This window comes from Leptopilina heterotoma, unplaced genomic scaffold, assembly GCF_015476425.1.
Source record: "Leptopilina heterotoma isolate Lh14 unplaced genomic scaffold, ASM1547642v1 Lhet_13, whole genome shotgun sequence".
NCBI lineage: Eukaryota > Metazoa > Arthropoda > Insecta > Hymenoptera > Figitidae > Leptopilina > Leptopilina heterotoma.
In genome coordinates this window covers 1,886,696-1,914,641 of record NW_025110848.1, presented here as the reverse complement: position 1 = coordinate 1,914,641, position 27,946 = coordinate 1,886,696, and the positions used below count along the sequence as shown (strand labels likewise).

General features: G+C 27.6%; 1 protein-coding gene across 1 annotated transcript in view; it reads right to left on the bottom strand.

The window, feature by feature from the left end:
- LOC122512910 overlaps positions 1-25,832 on the bottom strand; it is a 43,147-nt gene extending 17,315 nt beyond the window's left edge. The window contains exon 1 of the mRNA XM_043629055.1: positions 25,440-25,832. Coding sequence (XP_043484990.1) covers positions 25,440-25,530 — 91 coding nt within the window. The 5' untranslated portion in view covers positions 25,531-25,832. The remainder of the gene's footprint in view (positions 1-25,439) is intronic.
- Positions 25,833-27,946: the final 2,114 nt, after the last annotated feature.

The window sequence follows — 27,946 nt, the reverse complement described above, 5'->3', positions numbered from 1 at the left end:
TCGATATTGGCTTCGAAGTTTGTCAGTGGGTCGTTGGGTGAGAAGTAGCAGCTATACATACGTATATTAGCCACCTCTATCCACACGAACCCACTGCTCGTCTCCAGAAACTTGTCAACCCGCAATTCTGGGTTGCACAGCTTTATGGCGGCTCTCTTCGCCTTATCCTGATACCAAGGGGCGAGATCGCTTCCTTGATACTGCTCACTGCAGAACAGGATATCGACCTCATTTTCCCTTGCTGTTTGCATTAGGAGCAACTGTGCATCCTTACTTGTATGCAAGTTGACCTGCAAAAATTTTAAGGATTTGCCCTTTTAATCTTTTGCAGTTCTTCTCTGTAAACCGGGCAGGCTCTCTTTCCGGAATCGTGATCCGTCTCTGGCTTTCCCAGGTCCAAGCATGTAAGGCACTTCGGCTTAACTTTACAGCTCTTCGCGAGGTGTCCCTCTCCGCCGCATCTCCGACAGTTTTTGCTTCTGTCGGGGCCTTTGCAGGTTCGGGTTGAGTGTCCGTATGCTAGGCACTTTTGGCACCTAGCTACTTCAACATGCTCGCGAATTGGAGCATTTATCCAGCCGATTTTTATTTTACCAAGCTTTAGCAGAGTGTTACTTTCTGCCTCTGTCAGACGTACCAGAGCAACCTTAGTTCCTCTGTATCGCGGCAAAAGTCGACACTCCATCTTCAGGTCGGGTTTACCCAGCTTTTCTCTTAGTGCTGCAGTTACCTCATCCTCTGAGGTGGCTTCGTCCAAATCCTTAATCTCTAGAGACCTTTTATTCACTAGAGGTGTGACCTCAGCTTTACCATGCAGGGCCGAAGACAGTGCATCTGCAAATTTTAAGGTCTCTCCGCCCTTTTTTACTATCACGAGAACCTCCTGTTTAAAGGTTCTCCTGATTTTCCGGATCACGGTACCCGTATCTTCTGGGTTTACCTTTGCTTTTAGCAGCGGCAAGATACCCTCATAAAGCTTTGGGTCGCTTGCCGTAATTTTAACAGCTTCCGTGCTCCTCAGCTTCAAAGGGGGCTTCGGAAGCTCTTTTTTCTCACCTGAGGGTTTCTCTTTTGGAGTCCGTTTCTTTTTGCTTTTAACAACTTTGAAGCCGTCCCCATTGTCCGCTCCGTCCTTTAAAACGGTCTCAGCATACGAACTGCCAGGACTATTTAAGGGCGCCTCTTTCGTTCCATCTAGCGACTCAGAACCAAGCTGTGGAGCATCCTTTCGCTTAATTCTTTTCCCGCTTTGAGTCGCCCGTTGCGGACTCGCATCTGGGCTTGCACCTTCCCTGGGGCGCTTATTAACGCCCTTTGCCTTATTAGGGCGTGCAGTTACGCCGTCCAGAGCTGTAGTCGTGCTCTCCGTCTGATCTCGAGCTCCCACAGTTGGATGTTGCGGCGCCTGGTCTTTGAACGGCTCGGGGATAAAACGTAAATTTTTACAAATTGTTAAGAACGAACTCTCCAAAACCGCCACGCCATCCTGGATGTCACGACTGACGTTCTTTTGGCGCTTGAATGCCTGGTACACGCTCTTAAAAATCCCGGGAATAGCCAGAAACTGATTTGCGACATTTGATTCGTAGCATGTCAGCTGGCTATCTATTTGGCTCCCTCCAAAATCCTTGGAGCCATCTGCACCGACTATCGGGGCTTGCACCCGATCAGAATCGGTGGTGGGATTACCCTCTTTCGAGGTACCCACTTGGAGTATTTCGTTTAAAATTTTGTCCATTTCATTTGTGTTTTTTTTTAATTCTTTGTCCCGTGTCGAGGGACAATCGGGCCTTAACAGGGTACTACCATCTGGCCAAGATGGGCCCTGAACCGCCTCCGTTAGTTACATAGACGTTATAGCATTGCCGGAGCATTGATGCGACGTCTATGATATCCAAGGGCACGTGAACATGTGTGTTCGGACGTGGAGGTCGATGTGTCTCTCCAAGATAGCAGGAAGTTTCCGCAAAGGGAGTGCATCCTGGTATCTCTTCACAGAGTTTACCCTCATTATCATTACCTTTATTTTTATTACTATAATAAATGTTATTTTATTATTTTTAGTGGGTCAATGCTAATAGTGAAAATTATTATTATTATTATTATTATTATTATTATTATTATTATTATTATTATATTATTATTATTATTATTATTATTATTATATTATATATTATTATTATTATTATTATTATTATTATTATTATTATTATTATTATTATATTATTATTATTATTATTATTATTATTATTATTATTATTATTATTATTATTATTATTATTATTATTATTATATTATTATTATTATTATTATATTATTATTATTATTATTATTATTATTATTATTATTATTATTATTATTATTATATTATTATTATTATTATTTTTTTTTTTTTTTTTTTTGCTTAGGGAATTTTGGGAAATCTGTTTACAGATACCTTGGATTCCGCACTCCAAGGTTATGTGGGGTTGGTAAAATAAAAAAAAGGGAATTTAAAAAAAAGGATAAATAAATAAATGTTATAATAAATTTAATAAACTGGCGACCTACTACCAGCCCGACCCACTAAAACCCGTAACCCTTCTTTTGGAGCCCTTTACCCTCCCTCGGAACTGTCGTAAGACTTTAGCCTTCGAGGGAGGCGCTCCAACTCTATCGCTGCTGCGACTTTGTTCTGTGTCTGCGGTTCTCCTGCGTCAATAGTTAAAAAATTTAAAACTATTTCAATATAAAAGCGGAATTAACAGCACAACAACAATAAAAAACAAAAATTTTAAGAAGTTTAAAAAGTCAAAAGATAAAATTATAAACGGATATATAAAAAAAAATAAAAATAAACGCGTATAAAATATTGAAAACATAAAATTGTACAAAGATGAATAAAAAAAACAAAACAAATTAAAAAAAATGTATAGGGACAAATAAATCACAAAATAAATTAATAAAAAACAAACAAACAAATTAAAAGCTGTTTAAATTACGCTTTTTGGCGGCCGTCGAGATCCTTCCTCGACATAACCGAGATTATGAAGTTCTCGACTTGCCGCCAATTCTCTTCCGACTGGGTCATCAGCGATACCATATTCTCCGGTGTAACTTGACTGTTTACACCTTCGAACATGGCCCGCCTCTCCAAGTCCCATTTTTTGCATGAGAAGAGGGTGTGCTCCGCGTTGTCCTCAGGGAACTGGCAATATGCACACACCTCGTTCTCGCGTAATTTAAAGCGACACAGGTACGAGTTAAAACACCCGTGACCTGTGAGCGCCTGAGTCAAATAATAGGAAACCTGACCGTGTTTCCTATTTATCCAGGTGGCGAGTGCCGGGATAAGGCGATAGGTCCATCGACCTTTTCCCTCACCATCCCATCTTTCCTGCCATCTTTCTATGAGCCTGTGCCTCGCTTCTTTGCGGATCAGGCCCTTGCTTGGTCTTAATTCCTCATCCCAGGAACTGCTTTCTTTAGAAAAGAGAAACATTTCTTCCCTTTCCCTCGCCAAGAGATCTGCTGGCGGGACACTTGCAAGGACCTGCACAGCACTCGTAGATACCGTCTTATATGCAGAGATGATACGCGTTGTTATCGATCTCTGCGCCGACAGTATCTTTTCACAGATGGTAACACATCTTTTACTCCTCAGGGATGGGGCCCACGCTGGTGCTGCATAGAGCATTTTAGCGTGGGCGACACTCGCCACCAGTCTTCTTTTTTGTTCACGGGGTCCGCCAACATTTGGCATTAACCGTGAAAGATTAGCCGCACACTCGATCGCCTTATTCGACGCCGTAGCCATGTGGTGGTGGAAGTTTAACCTTCCATCCAACTCTACACCAAGGTATTTAATTTGTTTACTCCACTTGACCTCGAATCCGTCTATCACAATTCGTGGGAGCTCATAACCACGTCTGTCTGTGACTAGCAGTGCCTCGGTCTTTTCCAGGGCCATTTCAAGACCTCTGGTATCCAGCCAGCTTTTTGCTAGTCGCAGACATTCGTTCACCAATGTCCCAAGAGCCTCCTCACTCTCGGCAGTGCACACGAACAACGCGTCGTCCGCAAAGCCGATGATCATCGCACCTTCGGGCAGATCCATTCGCAGAAAATCATCGTAAGATACATTCCATACAAATGGACCCACCCTCGAGCCTTGAGGAGCCCCACGCTGCATCTCTTCCCTGAGAGTGCAGGTGTCTCCCTCATATATAACCCACCTGTCGCTAAGATAATTATCCATTATCTGCAACAAGTAGGGCGGCATGTTTTTCTTTTCCATCGACTCGATGAGATCTTTCCATCTTGCGGAATTAAACGCGTTGCGTATGTCAATTGCTACCAACGCGCAGAAGCTCTTCTTTTTCCCAGGTCCCAATTTGTTTTTTCCTGCTTTGGCTATGTCCACAACTGCCTGGATGGCATCAACCGTGGACTTGCCTTTACGGAAACCAAATTGGTGATCGGATAGACGATTCTCTTCGGTCAAGTGGCTTTGCATTCTCTGCAGAACCATATCCTCTAGAAGTTTACCCATCGTATCTAGCAGGCATATAGGCCTGTACGATGAAACCTTATCTAGAGGTTTCTCACCTTTCCTTAGGAGGACTAACCTCTGTCGCTTCCAGTCGCGGAAGAACTCTCCTCTCTCAAGGCAAAGATTGAAGCATCGAAGCAGAATCTGGGGTGAAGTGTCGATTACCAACTTTAGGATCTCGTTACTTATCCCATCGATTCCAGGCGCCTTGCCTGTTTTCAATCTTTTGCCTGCTTTTTGCAGTTCACTAAGTGTGAAGAGTTCTTCCTCTTCGACTTTGCAAAAACTCCAGTCCCTTCTAAGGTATGGCTCCGCAGGAGGAAACAAAGAACTTATTATCTTTCTGACCCAATCGGGATTGTCCAGGCCGGGGGTCTTTTGCCTCGTCACTAATTTCTTAGTTACGATTTTAAAAGCCAGACCCCATGGGTCCTTATCGACTTCCTCGATTAGGTCCTTCCAGCTATGGCGTCGCGACTTCCGGATCTCTTTCTTGAGGTTCTTTTTCGCCTCCTTGAAAGCCTCTTTCAGCAAGGGATCTCCCTCAGATCGGGTATATGTCCTTCTTGCTTTGAGGCATTCCTTTCTCAAGGAGGCTAGCTCCTCTGACCACCAGTGCAAGGATTTTCTTACGGGAGTGGCGCCTTTGCGTGGCATTGACGCATTGCAAGCGGTGACTATCATGTTCCTCACCGCTCGCACCTCCCCATCCAGACTGCTCGGCCTCTTCACCCAGCCCAAGTCCTCAATTAAAAGGGCTTCTCTTAGGGACCGGCCGAACTTTTCCTTGTCGAGTCTCTTCATATTCCACGAGGAGGTTTTGCGACTAGGAACATCCTGTCTTTTTCCTCCTCGTGTGTCTCCCATCGAGACTGAGAACTCAATGTACTGGTGGTCACTTGCGGTATATTCCTCAGAGACCCGCCAGTCGGTTATGCGGCTAAATAGTTTAGTCGATGCGATCGTTAGATCTATAATTGATCCGATCGCACCTCTTCTAAAAGTCCATGTATTGCCTCGGTTTACAGCCAATAAGTCGTTTCTGGAGATCATTTCTCCAATACGAATTCCTCTCTTGTCGAGTCTCGTCTCACCCCACTCTGGCGACTTTGCGTTAAAATCGCCAGTGATGATGACATCCAGCCTGGATTCTGCGAGGCTCGCTTCTAGGTCTTCGATATTGGCTTCGAAGTTTGTCAGTGGGTCGTTGGGTGAGAAGTAGCAGCTATACATACGTATATTAGCTACCTCTATCCACACGAACCCACTGCTCGTCTCCAGAAACTTGTCAACCCGCAATTCTGGGTTGCACAGCTTTATGGCGGCTCTCTTCGCCTTATCCTGGTACCAAGGGGCGAGGTCGCTTCCTTGATACTGCTCACTGCAGAACAGGATATCGACCTCATTTTCCCTTGCTGTTTGCATTAGGAGCAACTGTGCATCCTTACTTGTATGCAGGTTGACCTGCAAAAATTTTAAGGATTTGCCCTTTTAATCTTTTGCAGTTCTTCTCTGTAAACCGGGCAGGCTCTCTTTCCGGAATCGTGATCCGTCTCTGGCTTCCCCAGGTCCAAGCACGTAAGGCACTTCGGCTTAACTTTACAGCTCTTCGCGAGGTGTCCCTCTCCGCCGCATCTCCGACAGTTTTTACTTCTGTCGGGGCCTTTGCAGGTTCGGGTTGAGTGTCCGTATGCTAGGCACTTTTGGCACCTAGCTACTTCAACATGCTCGCGAATTGGAGCATTTATCCATCCGATTTTTATTTTACCAAGCTTTAGCAGAGTATTACTTTCTGCCTCTGTCAGACGTACTAGAGCAACCTTAGTTCCTCTGTAGCGCGGCAAAAGTCGACACTCCATCTTCAGGTCAGGTTTACCCAGCTTTTCTCTTAGTGCTGCATTTACCTCATCCTCTGAGGTGGCTTCGTCCAAATCCTTAATCTCTAGAGACCTTTTATTCACTAGAGGTGTGACCTCAGCTTTACCATGCAGGGCCGAAGACAGTGCATCTGCAAATTTTAAGGTCTCTCCGCCCTTTTTCACTATCACGAGAACCTCCTGTTTAAAAGTTCTCCTGATTTTCCGGATCACGGTACCCGTATCTTCTGGGTTTACCTTTGCTTTTATTAGCGGCAAGATACCCTCATAAAACTTTGGGTCGCTTGCCGTAATTTTAACAGCTTCCGTGCTCCTTAGCTTTAAAGGGGGCTTCGGAAGCTCCTTTTTCTCACCTGAGGGTTTCTCTTTTGGAGTCCGTTTCTCCTTGTTTTTAACAACCTTGAAACCGTCTCCATTGTCCGCTCCGTCCCTCAAGACGGTCTCAGCATACGACTTGCCAGGACTGTTTGAGGGCGCCTCTCTTGCTCTAACCAGCGACTCAGAACCAAGCTGTGGAGCCTCCTTTCGCTTAATTCTCTTCCCGCCTTGAGTCGCCCGTCGCGGACTCGCATCTGGGCTTGTACCTTCCCTGGGGCGTTTATTAACGCCTTTTGCCTTATTAGGACATGTCTTTGCGCCGTTCAGAGGTGCAGTAGTGCTCTCCGTCTGCTGTGGAGCTACCACAGTTGGGTGTTGCGGCTCCTGGTCTATGAAAGGCTTGGGGATAAAACGTAAATTCCTACAGATTATCTCAAACGCACCTTCCAAAACCGTCACGCCATCCTGGATTTCCCGACTGACGTTCTTTTGGCGCTTGAATCCCTGGCGCAAGCTTTTGAAGATTCCCGGAATAGCCACGAACTGGTCTGAGACATTTGTCTCATATATTATCGACTGATTATTGTTTTGGCCCCCCCCAAAATCCGTGGGGCCTGCGGCGGTGTTCGAAGAGACACCGTCGGGAGTATTGTCCCCTTTCGGGGTTCCTCCTTGGGGTAATTCATTTATATTATGATTCATAATCATTTTTTTTTTTTGGTTTTAGAATCAGGGTACCACCCTGTTGGTTGTCCTTTAGTGAAAAGCCCCGCCACCACGGCAAGGTCTACCGAACCTTATTATTATTATTATTATTATTATTATTATTATTATTATTATTATTATTATTATTATTATTATATTATTATTATTATTATTATTATTATTATTATTATTATTATTATTATTATTATTATTATTATTATTATTATTATTATTATTATTATTATTATTATTATTATTATTATTATTATTATTATTATTATTATTATTATTATTATTATTATTATTATTATTATTATTATTATTATTATTATTATTATTATTATTATTATTATTATTATTATTATTATTATTATTATTATTATTATTATTATTATTATTATTATTATTATTATTATTATTATTATTATTATTATTATTATTATTATTATTATTATTATTATTATTATTATTATTATTATTATTATTATTATTATTATTATTATTATTATTATTATTATTATTATTATTATTATTATTATTATTATTATTATTATTATTATTATTATTATTATTATTATTATTATTATTATTATTATTATTATTATTATTATTATTATTATTATTATTATTATTATTATTATTATTATTATTATTATTATTATTATTATTATTATTATTATCATTACCTTCATTTTCATTACTATAATAAATGTTATTTTATTATTTTTACTGTATTATTGTTAATACTATATTACTATCTTTATTTTTATCACTATTCCACGTCGAAAAATTCCATGGAAGTATCCCCTGGAAATTCCATGGAATTTACGTAGACATTTTTTGAAAATTTTGCAAGTTTTATAATTTTATATTATTTTAACATTTCTTTTATGAATAAAATCTAATAAAAAGCTTTGTTGCAATTTATTTGCAAAACTTGAATGAAATACGCAATTTAAAAAAAATTGCAACCATTGCAATTAGAAAAATATTAGAAAAAAATTGCAATTAGACTCTAATTATAATAAAAATGTTAAAATATTATTAAAATAAAAAACTTACAGAATTTCCCTAATTTTTCCCTGATTTCCAGACAAAATTTATAAATTTTTCCCTGATCCTAAAGAATATTCTGAATCACTCTAAAAATGATTAGCTACTCAAAAAACTGTTCTATTACTTTTAATTACGAACTCTTTTTAATTGTCAAATTATTCCAAAACACCAATAAATTTTTTTTAAAATAAATATTTAATCATTATTATTATTCCATAGAATTAAGATTTTCAAAAAATTTCAAATTCAAATCTTTATGAAATTCAATTCCGAGTCTTCGACTCGAAATAATTGATATCTTCATGTTTCATAATAATTTAAATTTCCATAAAATTTTTTAAAAACAAATTAAATTATTTACAAAAATTTTAATAAAATCCTTCCAAAGAATTCAACTATTTTCACAACTAATAATATTTTTCACAAGAATTCAATTATTTAAAAAAATGTAATAAAATTCGTTCTAAAAATTCAATTATTTTCAGGAATAATAAAATTTTTCATAGGATTACAATTATTTTTAATAAAATTTTAAATAAATTCCTGGAAAAATGTAATTATTTTCAAAAATTTTTACGAGAATACAATTAAATTTCACAAATGATGTAATTCTTCGATGAAATTCAAATATTTTCAAAATCTACAATTTTAACAAAAATTTCTTAAATGAATCCAATTAAATTTTTAAAAAAATGTAATAAAATGCGTTGCAGGAAGTCAATTATTTTCATAAATAATACAATTATTTAGAAGATTTTAATTATATAAAAAAAAAAATAAATAAAAATTTCGTAGCAAGAATTTAACCATTTTCATAAATAATAAAATTCGTCACAGGATTTCAATTATTTAAAAAAAATTTAATTAAAATTCTTTACAAGAATTCAATTTTTCTCCTAAATAATAAAATTCTTCACAGGATTTCAATTATTTTTAATACAATTTTAAGTAAATTCTTCGAAAAATGTAATTATTTTCAAAATAATTCAAAATTCAATTATTTTTTAAAATTCATGCTATAATGTTTTTAATATTCAATTATTATGTAAAATTTTAACTAAAATTCATTATTATAAATCAATTTTTATTGGAAAATTCTACGAGAATTCAATTATTTAAATACAAAAATAAATAATTTATTGAATAAATAAATGTGTTTTAAATTCATAAAGAATTTTATCAATAAATTTTCAAATAATTGAATTTTTTCTGCTTTTGAGGAATTTTATTATAAAATAGTAGATATTGAAAATGATTGAATTGAGGAAAATTTTTAAAAATAATTTAAATTTTGACGTGGCATTTTTAAAAAATGTTGAACATAATTGAATTTCTGCGAAGAATTTTACTACTTTTGAAAATAAATTTAATATTTCTGCAATCATATTTGTAACTTCTTCTAAATTTAATTTTTTCCAGTACTTTATAAAAATTCCTGCCTTTTCCCTGATATCGCTGACATAGTTTCCGACAGTTTACAAATTTCTAATACCAAATTTAGTCTGACTTTTTAATTGCTTTTTAATAATAATATTAGTAGTAAAAGTCACTTTCAGCCAGACTTCAAAAAGCAAAAATACTGTTTCCAAAATGAAAGTTTTCTTTCTACAAGTAGTGTAAGTCAATATCAGTCAGACATTTTACATTTTTGTTTTTCTATTAATTTTATTTGCTATGGAAATAGTAATTTGCAGTTTAATTGTAATTTCCATTATTTGTAAAAACTAGTTTTGATCAAACTTTTACATTTTTATAAATTTTCTTGCAGTAGTATAAGACTGTTTTAATAGATTTAATAATGTTACATGGAATTAGAGAAAATCGGGTTTTGATTAGTGTATTTTTTGTTTCTAGAAGTAATAATCTATTTAAAGTCAGGCAAAGTAATTAAAATGTATAAATTCTTGTATAAGTAGTAGAAGTCAATATCAGTGAGACGTTCTAAATTTTTTACTTTCTATTAACTGTAATTTATATAGAAAAAGTTAATTTGCATTCAATTAGTATAATTTTTATTTGTAAAAAAAATGTTTTAGAGTTAGTAGTGAAAGACAGTTATAGTCAGACGCTAGAAACTCTTTTCATTTTTCGTATCATTAGCAAAAGTTATTTTCTGTCAAACTTCAAAGACAGAAATTTAGATAATTAATGGTTGTTTTCTTCATTGGTAGTAGATATTAGTAGTAATAGTCCCTGATAGGTCAGATAAATTTTTTCCGAGATGTAAAGTTTGTTTATTAGAAGTAAAAATGATAAGAAATCGTTATATTTTTTTGCAAGTAGTAAAAGTCAATTTAAAGTCAGACAAAGTAATTTCACGAGTTAATTTTGATAGAAGTAGAATAAGTCAATATCAATTAGTCGATGTAAACGAATATAATCAAAGTTTAATTTTTGTTTTTTCAGTAGTAAAAAGTAGGCTTCGAAAGACTGGAAAATTATTGAAATTTTGCTATTAATAGTAAAAGTCATTTTAAGGTCAAACAAAATTTTTTAAAGTATACATCTTGATAAAAGTAGTAATAGTCAGTTTAAAGTCAGACGGAATATTTAAAACGAATAAGAGTTAGTTTAAGTAGTAGAAGTCAATATCAGCCAGACATAATGTATTGAATTACTCCTCTATTACTATAATAGTAGAGTATTGACCTTGAAATTAATTTACTTAATTAATTTGTCATAAAAATATTATCTTGTTGACACTGATTGCAATTCATTTTTTTTATATCAACACAGTTATTAAAATTACAAAAATTTATAACGAAATATTTTAACTGACATAAACTGAGATAAAAAATTACACTTTTCAATTATTTTGCCTTTTGTCTGACATCTAATTGACTCGTACTACTAATCAATCAAATAATAATAATTATTTAATCAATAAAATAATTATTGAATAAATTTAATTGATTTTTATTAAAAATAAATACTTTCAAAGTTCATATAAACATTAATTATACATATTTGTTAATATTAAAATTTCTATAATCATATGAAAATTTATAATTATAATTTATAATTGTAAAATTCAAAAGTAAAAACTAATTTAATTTAATTGAAATGTGAATAATTAAAAATATAATATCTAAACATAAAATTTTTTTAAATTTAAAATGAAAAAAAATTAGAAGTTAAAAAATGTTGTAATTTTCGTTTTTTTAATTATAAAAATTCATAAATTAATTATTATTCCGTTTCTGTTGGAGAACGAGAGTAGGTTTGGGCGGTAGGTAAAAAGAAATTTTTATACATATTTGTGAGTTGCATTGCACGAGTCGCATAATCATCGTCCTTTGCACTCAATTTCAAGCTTTCTTTGTTCGACATCAAAGGCCTTGCCGTTGGAAATTTTAGAAAGAGAGAAGCACGCTTACATGTAGGGTGCATATTTTTCTCTCCTCTATTCTGTGATCTCTAAAGCGCTGAAGTAGAAGGATGCAGGCGCACTCCAACTTTAGACTGCGGGAGCGAAAGGATTCGAGGGCGGCAACGAGCTAAAAACATGGGATAAGAGGTTCCGGTTCTCAGGAAACGAGTATAATATTAAAAACAATAAAGAGTCACTGCGTGGGGAATATTAGATTATGAGACAATATTTTCTGTGTTATATCTCTCACTGAATATTTACCTCCGCTTTTATTCTATTCTTTTTCTTTTTCCTTTTTTTCATTTTTTTAATATGTAGAATTATTTTTTTTTTAAATTATTTTTCTTTTTTTAAATTCGTAAAATTATTTACTTAATCATAGAATTATTTTTAATTTTTAATTATTTGTAAAATTATCCATTTCTATTTCTCTGTAAAGTTATTTTCTGTTTTAAAAATTATTAAGGTTTAAAGTTATTTTCTACTTATCAAATTATTTTCCCTTATTTTTCATTTATTCAAAAATTTCAATACGAAAAAAATTGAAAATTATTTTCAATTTTATTAAAAAAAAAAAAAACCAGAATAATATTTAATTCATTTGAAAAAAACGTTTGCGAGTAACAGGAAAAAATGTAATTTTTTTCTCCCGTTTTTTCAATTTTACATTTCTAGTTTATTCGTTTTCTCTACTTTTATATTTTTTTCCCCTCTTTTTTTTTTTTAAATTTTTATGATGCTTGTAAAAAGATTCGTATTCACTGACAGCTTTCAAACTGTCACTTTTAAAGCGACTAAAGTATTTCACACTTATTCGACGCTTTTGAAATGCCACTCACGTTCTAAAGATCTTTGAGCGTGCATTCCAATTCCACGTGGGTCAAAAGGCATTTAGAGGAAATATGGAAATCGTCGCAACCTTTCTCCCTGGAGCTTTCGATAGTGAAACTTGAAATGTTTAAAAAGTATTTCCACTAGTGCCATTTATGTTCAATCCATAATAATGATTTATAAAGAAATTTTTTTCTTTTTAATACAATTTTCATCGGTTAATTTGCAAAATAGTATTATACAAAATACTGTTAATATTTAATACAATAGAATTGCTTTATTATTAGTATTTATTGAAAATATGTACATCAAAATCACATTCCGAAAATGAATATACTATATGGAATAAAATATGAAGCATTAAAATTTTACAAAATTGAATTGTTTCGATTGTCACTCAGTGGTGAGATTTTAATTGTGCATTTGAAATTCAAACGCTTATCATTGTATCGTAAAACACTAAATTGTTTTATTATTAATTAAAGCTCGAGCCGAATATTAACTAATTTGTGTAAATTAAATTCAGTTTTGTAAATTTATTTTTTTTCCTTTTAATTTCTTTTTTTACTTCTATATTCTTTATTTACGTTTTTATTTTTATTTTCATTTTTTATTTACCTTTTCTATTTATTATTTACTTTTTTATTTTCTACTTCCTTTTTTATTTACTTTACAATATTCATTTACTTGTTCATTTACTTTTTTGTTTCCCTTTGTGTTTCCTTTATAATTTACTTTTTAATATACTTTTTTCTTTACCCTTTCTCAAGAGGAAAAATTTTTTAATTATTCACGAAATAATTTTCCTTCCATTCGTTTTCGAATACGAGAAAAAAGAATATCGAGAATAATTTTTTTAATTAACTATCGTTAGATTTAGAAAGTTAAGTAGAAAAGAAAAATTTGTAATTATTCGTGATATTAAATTCCAATACTCGTTAAATTCGAATTCAATTTGACTACACAAGTTCAAGCTCATCCTTCTGTGAAAGTTTAGATTTCTATTCGACTTTCTGTAAAAGTTATAACTGAATTTTGTAGGTAAACTTAGTTTCCTGTATAGATCAGCAATTTAGATGTTTCGAAATTGAGGAACGTATCTAGATACATAAGTTGATGAAAAATTTGTGTCGACTTAAAAAAATCAAGGAGAAAAGCAAAAATACAATTAAAAAATAAAACAAAAATTAGAAATAAATCGAGAATTAAAAATAAATCAAAAAGTGCAAATAAATAGATTTAAAATAAATAAAGTAAATAAAATACAATAAAATAAATGAAGTAAATAAAATACAATAAATTTAATAAAGTAAATAAAATTAAAGAAATAAAATTAAATCAAATGAAATAAAATAAATAAAGTCAAAATAAATCAAAAAGAGAAGTAAATTAAAAAACAATTGAAAATGAAAATAAATCAAGAATTCAACCTATTTTACTGCGTATTGTACAATAGATCAAAAGTAAAAAATAAAAAACTTTATCAACTTGCGAATTTAAAAAATAACTCGAATTCTTATTTAAGAAAAATATTTCTTCCCCCGGATCAATATTACGAAGAAGATAAAAAGCATATGTCTCATAAGAGTCGGTATCGAAAGTATTTGAAAAAGATACTTTTGGTCGAAAAAGCTTTTATTCCTTATATTGTGTACATATATATGTTTTATAGACGAAAAAATTTTATTATTATTTATTTTTATTTTTATTTTTATAGACGAAATTTTATTTTTAAGAGTTTTCTTGAATTTTATTTTTTCTTCTTTTTAGATTTCAAAACGCATTTCCCTTTTACAACTTGATATTTTCAAATTAGAAAAATTCCACTATTAAAGTATATATAGAGAGAGTGAGAGAGAAAAAAAATTAGATATCGATTTTCGATAAAAAAAAGAGGGAGGAAAAAAATTAATAGGCACTTCCTTTTCTTATATGTATATATATACTACGTATGATGATAAGGAGGAGGAGGAGAATAGTGAAAAGAAGGAGAAAGAAGAAAACAGAGAAATTAGAGAAGAGCGGCGAAGAAGTCATTTTGTAGCAAGGCTATTAAGCATAAATACTCATCTAATTGTTCCCACTTCATTAAGCCGGCTCATTACGACTCGTGAGAGGACAGCTATGGGTGTGCTCTGTTCTGACCTGCGGCAAACTTAACTGTATTCGAGAAAAGTACTCTTCTGGTTTCACAAGAGAGCTTTCTCATATGCGTTTCCACCAAAGTTAACTACTTTTATCTTAATTGTCAAAAAAAAAAAAAAAAAAAAAATTAGTCCAACTCATCCCCTTTAAGGTATAAACATTTTTTCTTTCTTATTAGAAAAATTTTATTTGCGACGGTATCTTACCTATTCTTGCATTTTTAATTAATTGAGAATAATTGAAAAAAACTTTCCTCTTGTCTTTAATTTTTTATTTAACTAATTATTGATTTTCTAATATACAGTTCATCTATTTACTCATTAGTTGACGACGGTGATTCCTTCTGGTTCATTTGCTCTTTTTCCGATTTTTTGTCAAATCAAATTTATATCATTTATTTAAATTTTTCATTTTGTCAATATAAATTTATTTTATTTATTTAAATTTTTCATTTTGTAAATTCAAATTTATTTTATTAATTTAAACTAAAAGTTTTTTTTAGTGACAAATTTTATTAATTAAAATTTTGTAAATCTAGTGCATACAATAGTTGATGACAGTGATTCATCCTATTTAAACGTGTTCATTTGTTTCCCAAACATACCAAAAAGATTTTTTTTAAATATATTTTTAGAATTAAATCTATAAACTATAAATAACAAAAATATAAGAGTAATTTAAAAACTATAATAATTTATGAATAAAATTTAAGAATAATATTTTTTTAAAAGGAAAATGTTATTTCTATTTAATTTATGTTACAAATTTAATTATGTAATTAAATATTAATGAAAAAAGTATTTTATAATTGAGTATTTTATTGTAGATATTTTGACAACTGTTTCGTATTATTTATATTTTCTCGATTAACAATAAGTTTCTTTCGAGTTTTTTCAATAAATGTTATATTTTTGTTATTATGGGTGTAAATTTTTTATTTTTATAAACAAAAAAATATTTTTTGAAAGAAAAGTTCGCGTAGAATTAAATATAGGAACCGACGGATCGTTAGAGCAGAATAAATATTATATTTTTCATTAATTGTATGCACAAAAAAGTATTAAATAAATAAATAAAAATAATTATATTAACTAAATTGATTGAATTGAATTTAATTGAATAATACATTTATTTTATATTAATTGAACTAAAATAATTTTAAAATTAGTATTAAAATTAGAAAAAAGCTTTCGAATGTTTTTTAACTTCTATAAACGTAAAAATATTTTCATTTTATCTCAAGTAGTACTTTGTTCCCTAAAGCATTTATCGTTTTATTTATTGATTTTAATTCCATTATTATTTCTTTTTTTTGTGGGGAGGGGGAATAAAAATGAAGTCGAGACAAATATTTGCATTTTATCTCTTCCAATAGCACTGCAGTGGACAATTAATGGCACGATAAAATGAAGCGAGTGAAAACTATAAATTTTCAGAATTGGAAATTATTTTCATTACAGGGAAATATTATTATTATTATTATTATTATTATTATTATTATTATTATTATTATTATTATTATTATTATTATTATTATTATTATTATTATTATTATTATTATTATTATTATTATTATTATTATTATTATATTATTTTTAATTAATATCATAATTTTTAATATTTCTATAATAATTATTATTATTTTTTTTTCTTCTGTTTCAACGTCGATTTTCAATATTTTCAATTATCGAATCAATATCCTCGAATTGAATGGATCAGAGGAAAAAAGGGGTGAAATAAAAAATCGACACGTTTCTATTCTCTCGATGTAATGAAGCCATTCAGGTTTCAACCCTGGTACACGCGAGTCGCTGAACCCACAGACCTATGTAATTTATATCAGTAGACATATGGCCTCTTAAACCAGAACCGGATTAAATAGCAAGGGTGACGAGTTGTAATTCGAGGTTATTCCTAAAGGAAGGTTATAGGGGTTTTGGAATTTATGAATTCTTCCTTTCCGATAAAACATCCGACACCCAATAAGAATTAATATAATTTTCCGACCAATACATAAATTGTACATAAAAAAATTTAAGAAAAAAAAAGATTAAATTAAAATATTAAATGATAAATACTAATAAATTATAAAATTAACCAAAAAAGTTAAAAAATAAAATGTAATATGAACATTAAAGAAGAGAATTAAATATAAAAATTGAACAAAAAAATTATGGAGTAAAATTAAATAACAAGACTTAAGTAAGAAAATTAAAAAAAAATAATAATATAGGAAATTTAAATAAAAAATTTTAATAAGAAAATTAAATAAGAGAATTAAATAGCAGAAGTAAATAATAAATTTGTTTCACGATTTTGCGTAATATTAAATAATAAAGTTAAAAAAGGAAATTACCTAAATAAAATAATTAAATAATAATTTTAAATATGAAAATTAAATAGGGAAATTAATGTATTGATGTAAATTAATGTAATTCTTCTCGTGAAGAATTTTATTACAATTTTTAAAAATTCTAATTAAATTCTTTTGAAGAATTTCTTTCAATTTTTTTTTTTTTAATTAATGGAGTTTCTTTCATAATTTTAATTAGAATTTTTGAAAATAATTGAATTTTATGAACAATTTCTTTCAAGTTTTTAAAATGATCTTGTTTGTTAATAATTGAAATTAAACATTTAATTCTTAAATTTTATTAAAATATTAGAAAATAATTGAATTCTTTTGAAAATTTTTTTAACAAATTAAGAAAAAAATTTAATTCTTTCGTGAAATTTTTTTAAAAATAACTTAATTTTTGCAAAGAACTTTATTGGTTATAAATATATAATTGAATTGTTTCGAAAGATTTATTAAAACTTACGAAAATAATTAAATTTTTTCGAAAAATATTTTTAAAATTTAATTCTTTTATGAAATGTTACTAAAATTGTATTAAAAATAATTGAATTTTTTCTAATAATTTTACTAAATTTATAAATAAAATTGAATTGTTTCGTGAATTTTTTTTTTTGAAAATAATTGAATTTTTTCAGACTTTATAACGATTTAAGAAAAAAATGGAATTCTTTCGTGAAATTTTTTTGAAAATAATTGAATTTTTGCAAAAATTTTACTATTTATAAATATAATTGAATTGTTTTGAAGAATTTATTAAAATTAAAAAAAATAATTGATTTTTTTCGAAAAATATTATTAAATTTTTTTTTTAAATTAAATTCTTTTATTAAATGTTATTAAAACTATTGTATTAAAAATCATTGCATTTTTCCAAAGAATTTTACTATTTATAATTAAAATTGAATTGTTTCCTGATTTTTTTTTTTTTAATAATTGAATTTCTGCAAAGATTTCATACTATTTAAAAAAAATAATTGAATTCTTTTAAAGGATTTATTAAAATTTTAGAAAATAATTATAGGTATTGGTTCGTGAAATTTTATTAAAATTTTGTTTAAAAATAATTGAATTTTTGCAAAAAATGTTAGTATTTCTAAAAATAATTGAATTCTCACGAAGAATGTTATTATTTATGAAAATAATTGAATTCTTGTGAAGAATTTTATTAAAATTTTAAAAATTAATAAACAAGAATAATTAATTAGCAAAATTAGTTAATAATTGAATTTTTTAAAGTTTGAATCTGAGATTTTTCAAAAATTCCTATTTGAAAATAAAAAATTTTGCAATTTACATATTTGAAAATAAAAAATTCTGTAATTTGCATATAATAATAAATTGCATATAAGATTTTGCGCGCATAACATTTGCTAGTTTCATAATAAACTGAAATGAGAAAATTAAATAAGATAATCAGATGATGAAAAATAATAAAACTAAATAATAAAATTATTAAAATTAAACAATGAAACGAAATAATGAAATGATAATTTCTAATAATTCGAAAATTCGCCTATGACATAAAGTTTGAATTTTAATTGAATAATAAACTTTTTGATAAGTTGGGAAAGTTTTAATTTATAGTTAAATTAGAGACGAGCGTTCTGAAAATTGTTCTTGGAGTGTCATAACATATTCAAGGATAACGTGTCGTTTTACTTCTATATACGATTCGTGAGAGCAAAACTCTTATATATATATAGTATATCTCTATATCACTAATGAAGATTCCTTGCTCAAAAGCATTTGCTAAATAAAGATCTATGGCACAGGTACTAAGTTTCACTCGCTGGTCTCAGTGGAATACGAATAGCCTTTATCCCAACGCCTTAGGATTAGAGCTGTGATACAATTAATTTTAGACGTGCATGACTTTTCACTTCTTAACTCGAAACCAAGAGGAAATCTGATAAATTGAAATTTATTTTCCTTCGAGAGCTTATTTTGATTCTTTTACTTCTTATCCACTCTCCGCTGGTGAACGAAAGCAATATTTATAGGCAAAGGGGTCAGAGAATAATGTCAATAAAACAATAAAGGAGAGGCATTGATATTTTCTTCTCTTTTAACAAAAATACACTCAATTTAATGCTTGGTGGGAATTTTACCAAATTTTATTATTTTGATTAGTTTTGTTCAATTTTATTGATTTCATTTATTTATTTTTTTTATTTATTTTTTTTATTTATTTTTTTTATTTATTTTTTTAATTATTTTTTTTTTATTTCGAATTTTTATTTAAATCAATTTTCAATTTTATCGAAACATTGAAAGTAATTTTTACTATATAAAGAATTCAAATTTTTTTTTTGTTTGGAATTGTTTTTGGAAACAATTTTCATTTAAATCGAATTTCAAATTTTATTTGATTCAATTTTTATACTTAAATCGAATTTAAATTTTATTTAAAGAAATTTTAGTTGCTTCATTTTTTCCGCAGTGTCAAATTTTCCCCTGGCTGCTCTTTTCTACTTTATGGAATTTTTTTGATAGAATTTCCCTGTCACAATTCGGAAATTATTTTTAATTTAATAATTTTTTATGCAAATCAGCGATTTTATAATAAAATATGTAACTTTGTACATCGTTTAAAAAAAAGAAAAGAATTTCATATAAAATATTTTAATATATTATTAATATTTTTAAAGTATTTTCTCATTGTCAGAAACAAATGCTTCCAACAGAAAAAACTAATTATAAAATAAACTAATTAAAGCGGAAAAAGAAGTAATTTAGAAATGTGTTACTGATATTCCTCTCCACTCTTGTAATTAGTGGCAAGAGGATAAAAAATAGAGTATGAGCAAAGGAAAGGGAAAAACATGAAAATAATCTCGAAAAATCAGATTAAGGGGGAAATTTTTTTTTTCTGTTGGCAGAATTCAGAAAAGAATTTTATGTGACTAACAGATGTCGGTCAGTACTTTAAGCATTTGCTTGCTGGCTGAAAATTCTGCAAAACGAGAGAGTTTAGGTTAAGTATAACTCCCAATGGGATCTTTAAGGTAAAATCTTATGGTGGTTGCTTTAAGTACTCTTCATATGATGTTGTCGATGAACTGCAGTCACAGTAGTGGTGGCTTGTTACCAATTTAACCCGTGGGAGTACTTTTGTGAAAAGCGATAACTGCTATAAACTTTTCCAATAATAATGCAGTCAAACTTAACTATTCTGTACTTTACTGAGTTAAATTGAGGTCAATAATAATGATTAAGGAACTCTTTAAGTGTCTTTTTCTAAACTCCCTCGACAAACATCATTTAAACCATTTTCTCTTTCTCTTATCAGCGAGCTTATCACTGACAGTTTGTAAACTAATTTTCCTTCTTGAATAACAGTTTTATCATTTACTTTTTGGAAAAATTTTAACTTTGGAATGAAAGTGTTTAATTTAAAATTATATAAACAAAACTAAATAAGTTAATAATTAAAATAAGTTACTTTTAATATTTACTAGTAACAATTCGCGCGTTTACGCTCGCAGCTAACTTTTTACTAACTTTTTAAAATAAAATTAACAATTTTAAAAATAATACAACGTAAAAATTTTTAAATCAAATTTATTTTCATAGAAATAAAATATGAATTGGAATAGGTATTTTTAATAATATAATAACTATAATAATCATATATTCCGATACTGGAAATTCAGGGAAAAATCAGGGATTTTTATTAAAAATACTAAACAAATTTAATTTTTAGAATTCATAAGAAAATTCTGAATTTTTGTTTCTTTTTTTGTTAGCCTCATAAATTATGAAATTACCACAAAAAATTATAATACAAAACAAAACTTTCAATTTTTTAAATTTCTGACAATAATTTGTTTTTATAACTTAATTTTTGAACAACTATCAATAAAATACTGGCTTATAAATTATAAAATGAATCATTTCACTCAAATATTTCACAATTAATTCAATTTTAAGAGTTGCGTTAAAATTTTTCGTAAATAGATCAACTTCAAAAAGGTTTTAATTGGAAATTTAATAAAATTTCAGTTTTGAATGAATTTAATTAGAAATTTCAAAGAACTTAGATTTTTGAAAAATTTTAATAACTCAAAATCTGCTAAAATTAGTTAAATTTGTCAATATATAGGTGCCTATTTAATTAATTATTAAAAATAATTGATTTATAGAAGAATTTTAGTTACAAATACTAAAAAAACTAAATTTTAAAGAAATTACAAATAATTGCAGAAATTCTATTAGATACTTTCAAAAGTAATAAAATTCTTATCACAAAATTCAATTATGTTCAAAATTGAAAAAAAATCTCGTCAAAATTCCATTATTTGCAATAATTTTCCTCATTTAAATAATTTTTAATATTTCTACTATTTTAATAAAACTACCCAAAAGAAATCAATTATTAAAAAAAATTTATAAAAATTGAACGCAAACATTTAATTATTTTCATAAATAATTAAAATTTCTAAGGAATTTAATTATTTACAAATTTTTTAAATGTTTCTTTTCAATAATTCAAATATTTTCATAAATAATAAAACTCATCGCAGAATTTCAATTATTTTTAATAGAATTTGAATCGAATTCCTTGAAAAATGTAACTATTCTTAAAAATTGTATAAAAATTCGCCAAAAGATTTCAATTATTTAAAAATTTTGTTATAAAATTCTTTATAAGAATTAAATTTTAAGAAACATTCAATTATTCAATAAATAATTTACTTATGTATTTAAATAATTGAATTCTCGTAGAATTTTCTAATAAAAATTGATTTAAAAATGTATTTTAGTTAAAATTTTAGATAATAATTGAATATAATAATTGAAAATAATTTTAAAGAAGAATAATTTTGCAATTAAAGAAATTCGTCAATAAATGTAACAGAACATTTTTTTGAGTAAAATTTTTTCCTTTATTTTCTAAAAATTAAAAAATTTTCATTTTCTATTAAAATTTGTAATGGACAAGTAGAACTTATAAACATTTTTTTCTTTAATTCTTAAAAAACTTTAAATTTTATTAAAACAATTGTAATTAAGAAAAAGAAATGATGTAAATTATTTCCTTATGAAAATTGAAAATTTTTTACAAAAATATTAAGAAACGGGAATATGAAATATTTTTTTTTTCCAAAATAAAAGTATATTTTCAAAGTTATCAGAATTTAATTTAATACAGAATCAGATCCTCTTTTGTCATCAAAGTTAAATTCAATTCATTTATTAGTTGCCGTGTATAAAATTCTTTTGTTTAAATAAATGAATATCAAAAGTCAACAAATCTTGGTGTTAGATTAATTTTAAATTAAATTGTTATTTGAATTATAAAATATATCAATTTAATTTAACTGTGGCTGTTTATCTTCACATTTAATTAAAAATTGCAAACAATTAAAATATAAAAAATAGCTTGGATAGCATGTTGTTTTAAATTTTCTCTTTCTAATATTCAAATTTGTTCTAAATTGAAAATTTTTTAATTAAAATTAAAGTGAAATATTGTTTGAATTTGAAATTATAATTCTCAAGTTGACTGTAATTTTATTGAAGTGAAATTATTTTCACCTCTCAAGCGGTCTGTTTACATTTAGATGCAAACAATGCCCAGGCGCCTTAAGGTGACTTAGGGGTGAGCTTACAATACAATTGTATTGCAGGTCAAAACAAGTTGAACGGAAAATTCATAGCACTAAATTTAATCTATTCTCATTAGTTACTAACAGTTATTCCTCCTGTTTAAACGTGTTCACTTTTTTTCGTTAACATACCGCAAAGTCATTTTAGAATATTTTTTCGAGAATTATTAATTAATTACTAATTAATATTAATTAAATATGAAAATTTCGAATAATAATAATAAGAATCTAATAAATAAATAATTACTAATAAAATTCTTTTCTATAAATTTTTATTATATAAGTAAATAAATATTTAGTTCTGGAATATTTAAAATACGATTTTTTACTTAAAAAATATTTGAAATAATTTTTAGTGAATTCTTTTGAAATAAAAATGAATTGCTTTAATAAAGTGAGTTTTTCGTGAATAGCGTTTTTTTATAAATGGTAGTATACTGTTGTTTACACGAATGCTCAAATTTGAAAAAGAACTCCATTGTTAAATAATAATGAATAATGAATAATAATAAAAAATAATAAAAAAAGGTTTTTTTTTCTAAATTTTGAATAACGGAAGTGTTCAAATTATTAAAACCACTATCACTTAATTAAAAAAAAAATTTTTTACGTATTATCAATATTTTTTCGAGTGATTCTTTTTTCCAATATATTTGTTTATTCTTTTTTTTCTATTAAATAAAAATTTCTAGTGAGTGTTTACACATTTTTTAAATTATAATCACCAATTCATCGAAATCAGAAAATTTTCCATAATTAATTTTGCTACACAATAAGTGTAAAAAAAAATGATAAACTAAACGTGTACCTATATTTATTTAATATAATATTTTTATAAAAATGTAAAATTCCGTTTTTCCAATTTCACCAGTGGTAAATTATTATTACACATTTTTTTCGGAAAAATGATTGACTGAAACAAAATATATATATGTGCTGTGATGAAAAAAAATTCTTTCTCTCATTTCACGAATGAGAGCACAAAAAGGATTTGAACATTTTTTTTTTCGAAGGTTTTAGCTCCATGAAAACTGACATATATTGGATAGCTAGTCTCTGACAATGAACTAAAAATACATAAACTAGAGAAAAGATTGCATTTATTATTATATTTTTGTATTATCTGGGCAAAAAAAAAATTCCAGTGTGTAAAAAGTGAATATTTCATTATTTTTTGTTATTTAATTAAACTTTGAAAAATTCATAAAACTTTTTTTTTATTAACTTTTTAAATTATGTATATTTATTAATTAATTTGAATTTTTTTAACAAAAAAAAAGAAGAGTGCCTCATTAAATATATGAACTTATTTTTTAATGACTGAAAAGTGAAATGTTTATCGTTATATTGGTCATTTATCTTTTTTCATGATAGGATATATAATCGTCCAGGGAATTCAATATCCGTTCCAATTTTAAAAATAAAACGGTAGTCAGATTTAAAAATAGTAAATGGGTGATATTGAACACAACAATAAATTTAAAGCCGAGCAATCTGATTCTTTTTTAATGGATGAATTTGGAATATAAATTTTTTAAATAAAAAATACTTTATTGACATATATAAATTTTTTTAATTACAATAGTCAAAAAATAACAATTGTTCCAGTTTTCAAATCAAAGCGAAAATTCTTTATTCCATCAAAATCTTTTGTATAAATAATCGCTGTTATTTAATAAATGAAATTCATTCAATTTAATTGAAGAATTTTCAGTGTGTCATTATTTTTTTTTATTAAATTTTAATATTTCCACTTTATTGATATTTTAAAAATGTATTTATATGTGTTTTAATATTTATTTTAATATCGATTGTCTAAATATTGGGTAATAATATTAATTAGTTAGTATTAATGATGAAATAAACAAATTTTTTTCCAGATAGGATGTTGTGTGACCTAAATTTGAAATGGTACTTAAAAGTTTGGATATTATCGAAATCGCAAAATTTCGCGTTTGAAATTTAACTTCATCGGCACTTCAAAGAGTCATAATTAATTTTAAAATTTATTTCGAATGTAAACAATTTTTGAAGCAGTTAATTTTTTTTATAAATTTTTTTAACTTTCAAATATCGACCATTGTTTATAAAAAATATTAAAAAATAAAAGTTTCTAAAATTAAATTAACAGAGAAGAATATTTAGTGAATAATTTTTAAAGACTAATTTCTAGAGAATTATTTTGTGGAAAATAATTTATAGAGAATGATTTTTGAAGAATTATTTCAGGAAATTAATTTTTGGAGAATAATGTATAGAAAACAATTTGTGGAAAGTAATTTGTAGAGAATAATTTTTGGAGAATAATTTCAGAAAACTAATTTTTAGAGAATAATATGTAGAAAATAATTTTTAGAGAATAATTTTGTAAAAAGTAGTTGATAATAATTTGTAGAGAATATTTTTTGGGGAATGATTTGAAAAAATTAAATTTTTAAAGAATATGTAGAAAATAATTTCTGGATAATAATTTCTTGAGAATAATTTGTAGAAATTAGTTGATAATAATTTTTAGAGAATAAAGTGTAGAAAATAAATTTTTATAAATTTTTAAAAGAATAATTTGTAGTGAATAATTTTATTTGTGAAAATGAAAATTTTGTAAAAATAAAAAAATTTATGAACTTAATAAACATACCTGTGAAAAGTAGAAAAATGAGAAAAATTGGAATTTGAAGAAGATGCAGCATCCATCGAATATCAGTTCCAAGTGTAGGGTCCGCTTTCATGATTTCGATTTAACCAACTGCTAACTTTAGAAATTGGGATCATTCACTAATAATCAAATTTTCCTTTGAAAGCCATCAATTAGTTCGATTTTCAACTTGCGAACACAAAACCACACAAACCGTAGTTGAACATTCAGATTGAAACTTTTTTCTAACTATGATAACGTTTTCATTAAAGTTGCACATTTCAGTTAAATTATTTTCCTCATCACAATTTTCTGTCTTTTTTCATTCACTTTTTTATTGTATTATTATTTTTTTTATTATTATTTGTAACTATTGTTCTTTATTATTATTTACTATTTTTTTAACTATTGTTTTTTTTATTATTTACTATTTTAACTATTTTTATTATTATTTACTATTGTTTTTATTATTTACTATTATTTTTACTATTTTTTTATTATTATTTGTTAATACTTTTTACTAATATTAATAATTCTTATTTATTACTGTTATTTATATTATATTTTTTATTTTTCATTATTATTTTATCACAAATAAAATTATAATTTTGTCCGTAACGGATTAAATTATATTCAATAAAAGTTTAAAATGTTTCCTCCCCAAGGATTGACATTTATGTTTTCTTTTTTTTATTTCTCTTATCGCAAAGTCTTTTCTTGAGAAAGGTTACACTGTCAATGAACTCACGTCAAGTAACTTAAGTGTCGAATTATAGTAGGTCTTTAAAGATCTCAAACTCTATCCATTCATTCTGAAGACTGATGATGGAGCGCCGCGAAGCTTCGGTTATTTAATTATGAGCAAAGTTTAATTTCTTCGAGGATGCGGTTCGTTATACTATTCAATGTGGCGTCATTAAACTCTCTCCCTCTCTCTCTATCACTTTTTCTCTCTATATTTTCACGCTTAATAGAACGTCTACTTAGAAAATCAACTATTAGAAATTTTATTATTTCCCTCATTTTCGGAAAATTTGCCTCTAATTAAAATAATCATAAAAAAATATGATTTCAAAAAACCAAAAGATGAAAATTTCAAAATCTTCATAAATGAAAAAATTGCTATTTTGTTCAATTTTCTCTCAAACAAAAAAAATAATAATCTGTCACCATATTTGGTACGAATTTCTAAAAAAAATTCAATTATAAAAAGTACTGAAAAAAAAATTTTGTACTCAAGTTTGAATTTGTTTTTTAAGGCATAATACAGAATATATCTATATAAAGTGTCTAAACTCGATTTTTCAATTTTTTTTTTTTTTTTTTTTTTATGAAATCATGCGTGAACGATAAATCATTTTTGGCTCTCGTGCCTGCTGCACGGTGCTGGTCTACTGATAACGGCTCACACAAAAATTTGTTATAATCCCCCCAGATTTTTCCCTGAGACAATTCTTTGACAATTTTGCTCGTTTTTTATGATTAATAATAAATGAATTAATAAATTTTAAAAGTTCTTCTCTATATGTTATATATACAATACAGGCTAATTATCGAATGGGTAATTTTTCTTCGATATTCGCGAAAATTATTGTCAATTAACGACTTAATGTCAATTCGCAGATAAATTTCCCAAAATATACATGAATTTGATGAGTTTATTATTTGCTTTCAATGTGCCAATTATTATTTCTCAATAAATTATTATTTATAAATGAAAAGAATAATAAAAACAAAAAAGAACATCTAATACTAAAATAGAAATAATATTTAAAAATGTTTAAATTAACATTTCACTTCGAATCAAGGAAAAAAAATAATTTTCATATTTTGTTAATAATAATTATAATAATAATAATAAAAAAGTTGAGATTAACGATCACTCCGAGAAAAAATAATCTTTATTTTTTTTAATAATAATAAATTTTATTATTATTTACTATTATCATAAAAGATAAGAATGTACACTAATAATCTTTTAAATAAAAATTAATCTGATGTAAAAATATTTCTCTAGTTAATTAAATTTTGAAGAATTGACAATAGAGACAAAATAATTTGTTTTTCAAATTTTCTAATTAAAATTGTTATTTAAGCGTAAAGTGATAAATTGATGCGTCATATAAAGAGAGTGAGAGAGAGAGACTGAGAGAGAGAGATGGGAGTTGATTTTCGCGCCTTAATTATGCAACCAAAAGTCGATGGCCTCGGTTACCCACTAAAAGTGAGCTTTTCTCCCCCTATTTTCAACGAAAATGGGAATTAAAGCTCCTTTTGGACACAAATTTTAACGAATGGCGCACTTCATTTCTATTTCGTTTATTCCCCCAACGAAAGCTTTGCGCACACACTGTAAACAACTTTTCCCTGTAAATGTTTCTCAAATCTTTAGTATTCAGGATAAAAATGCTAAAGCTCCGTTTATCCTATTGAAATTCAAATTTTTCAAAAGTTAAAATTTTTCTGCAAATCTTATATTTGAAAATTGCGATAAGCGAATTTTAAGGACG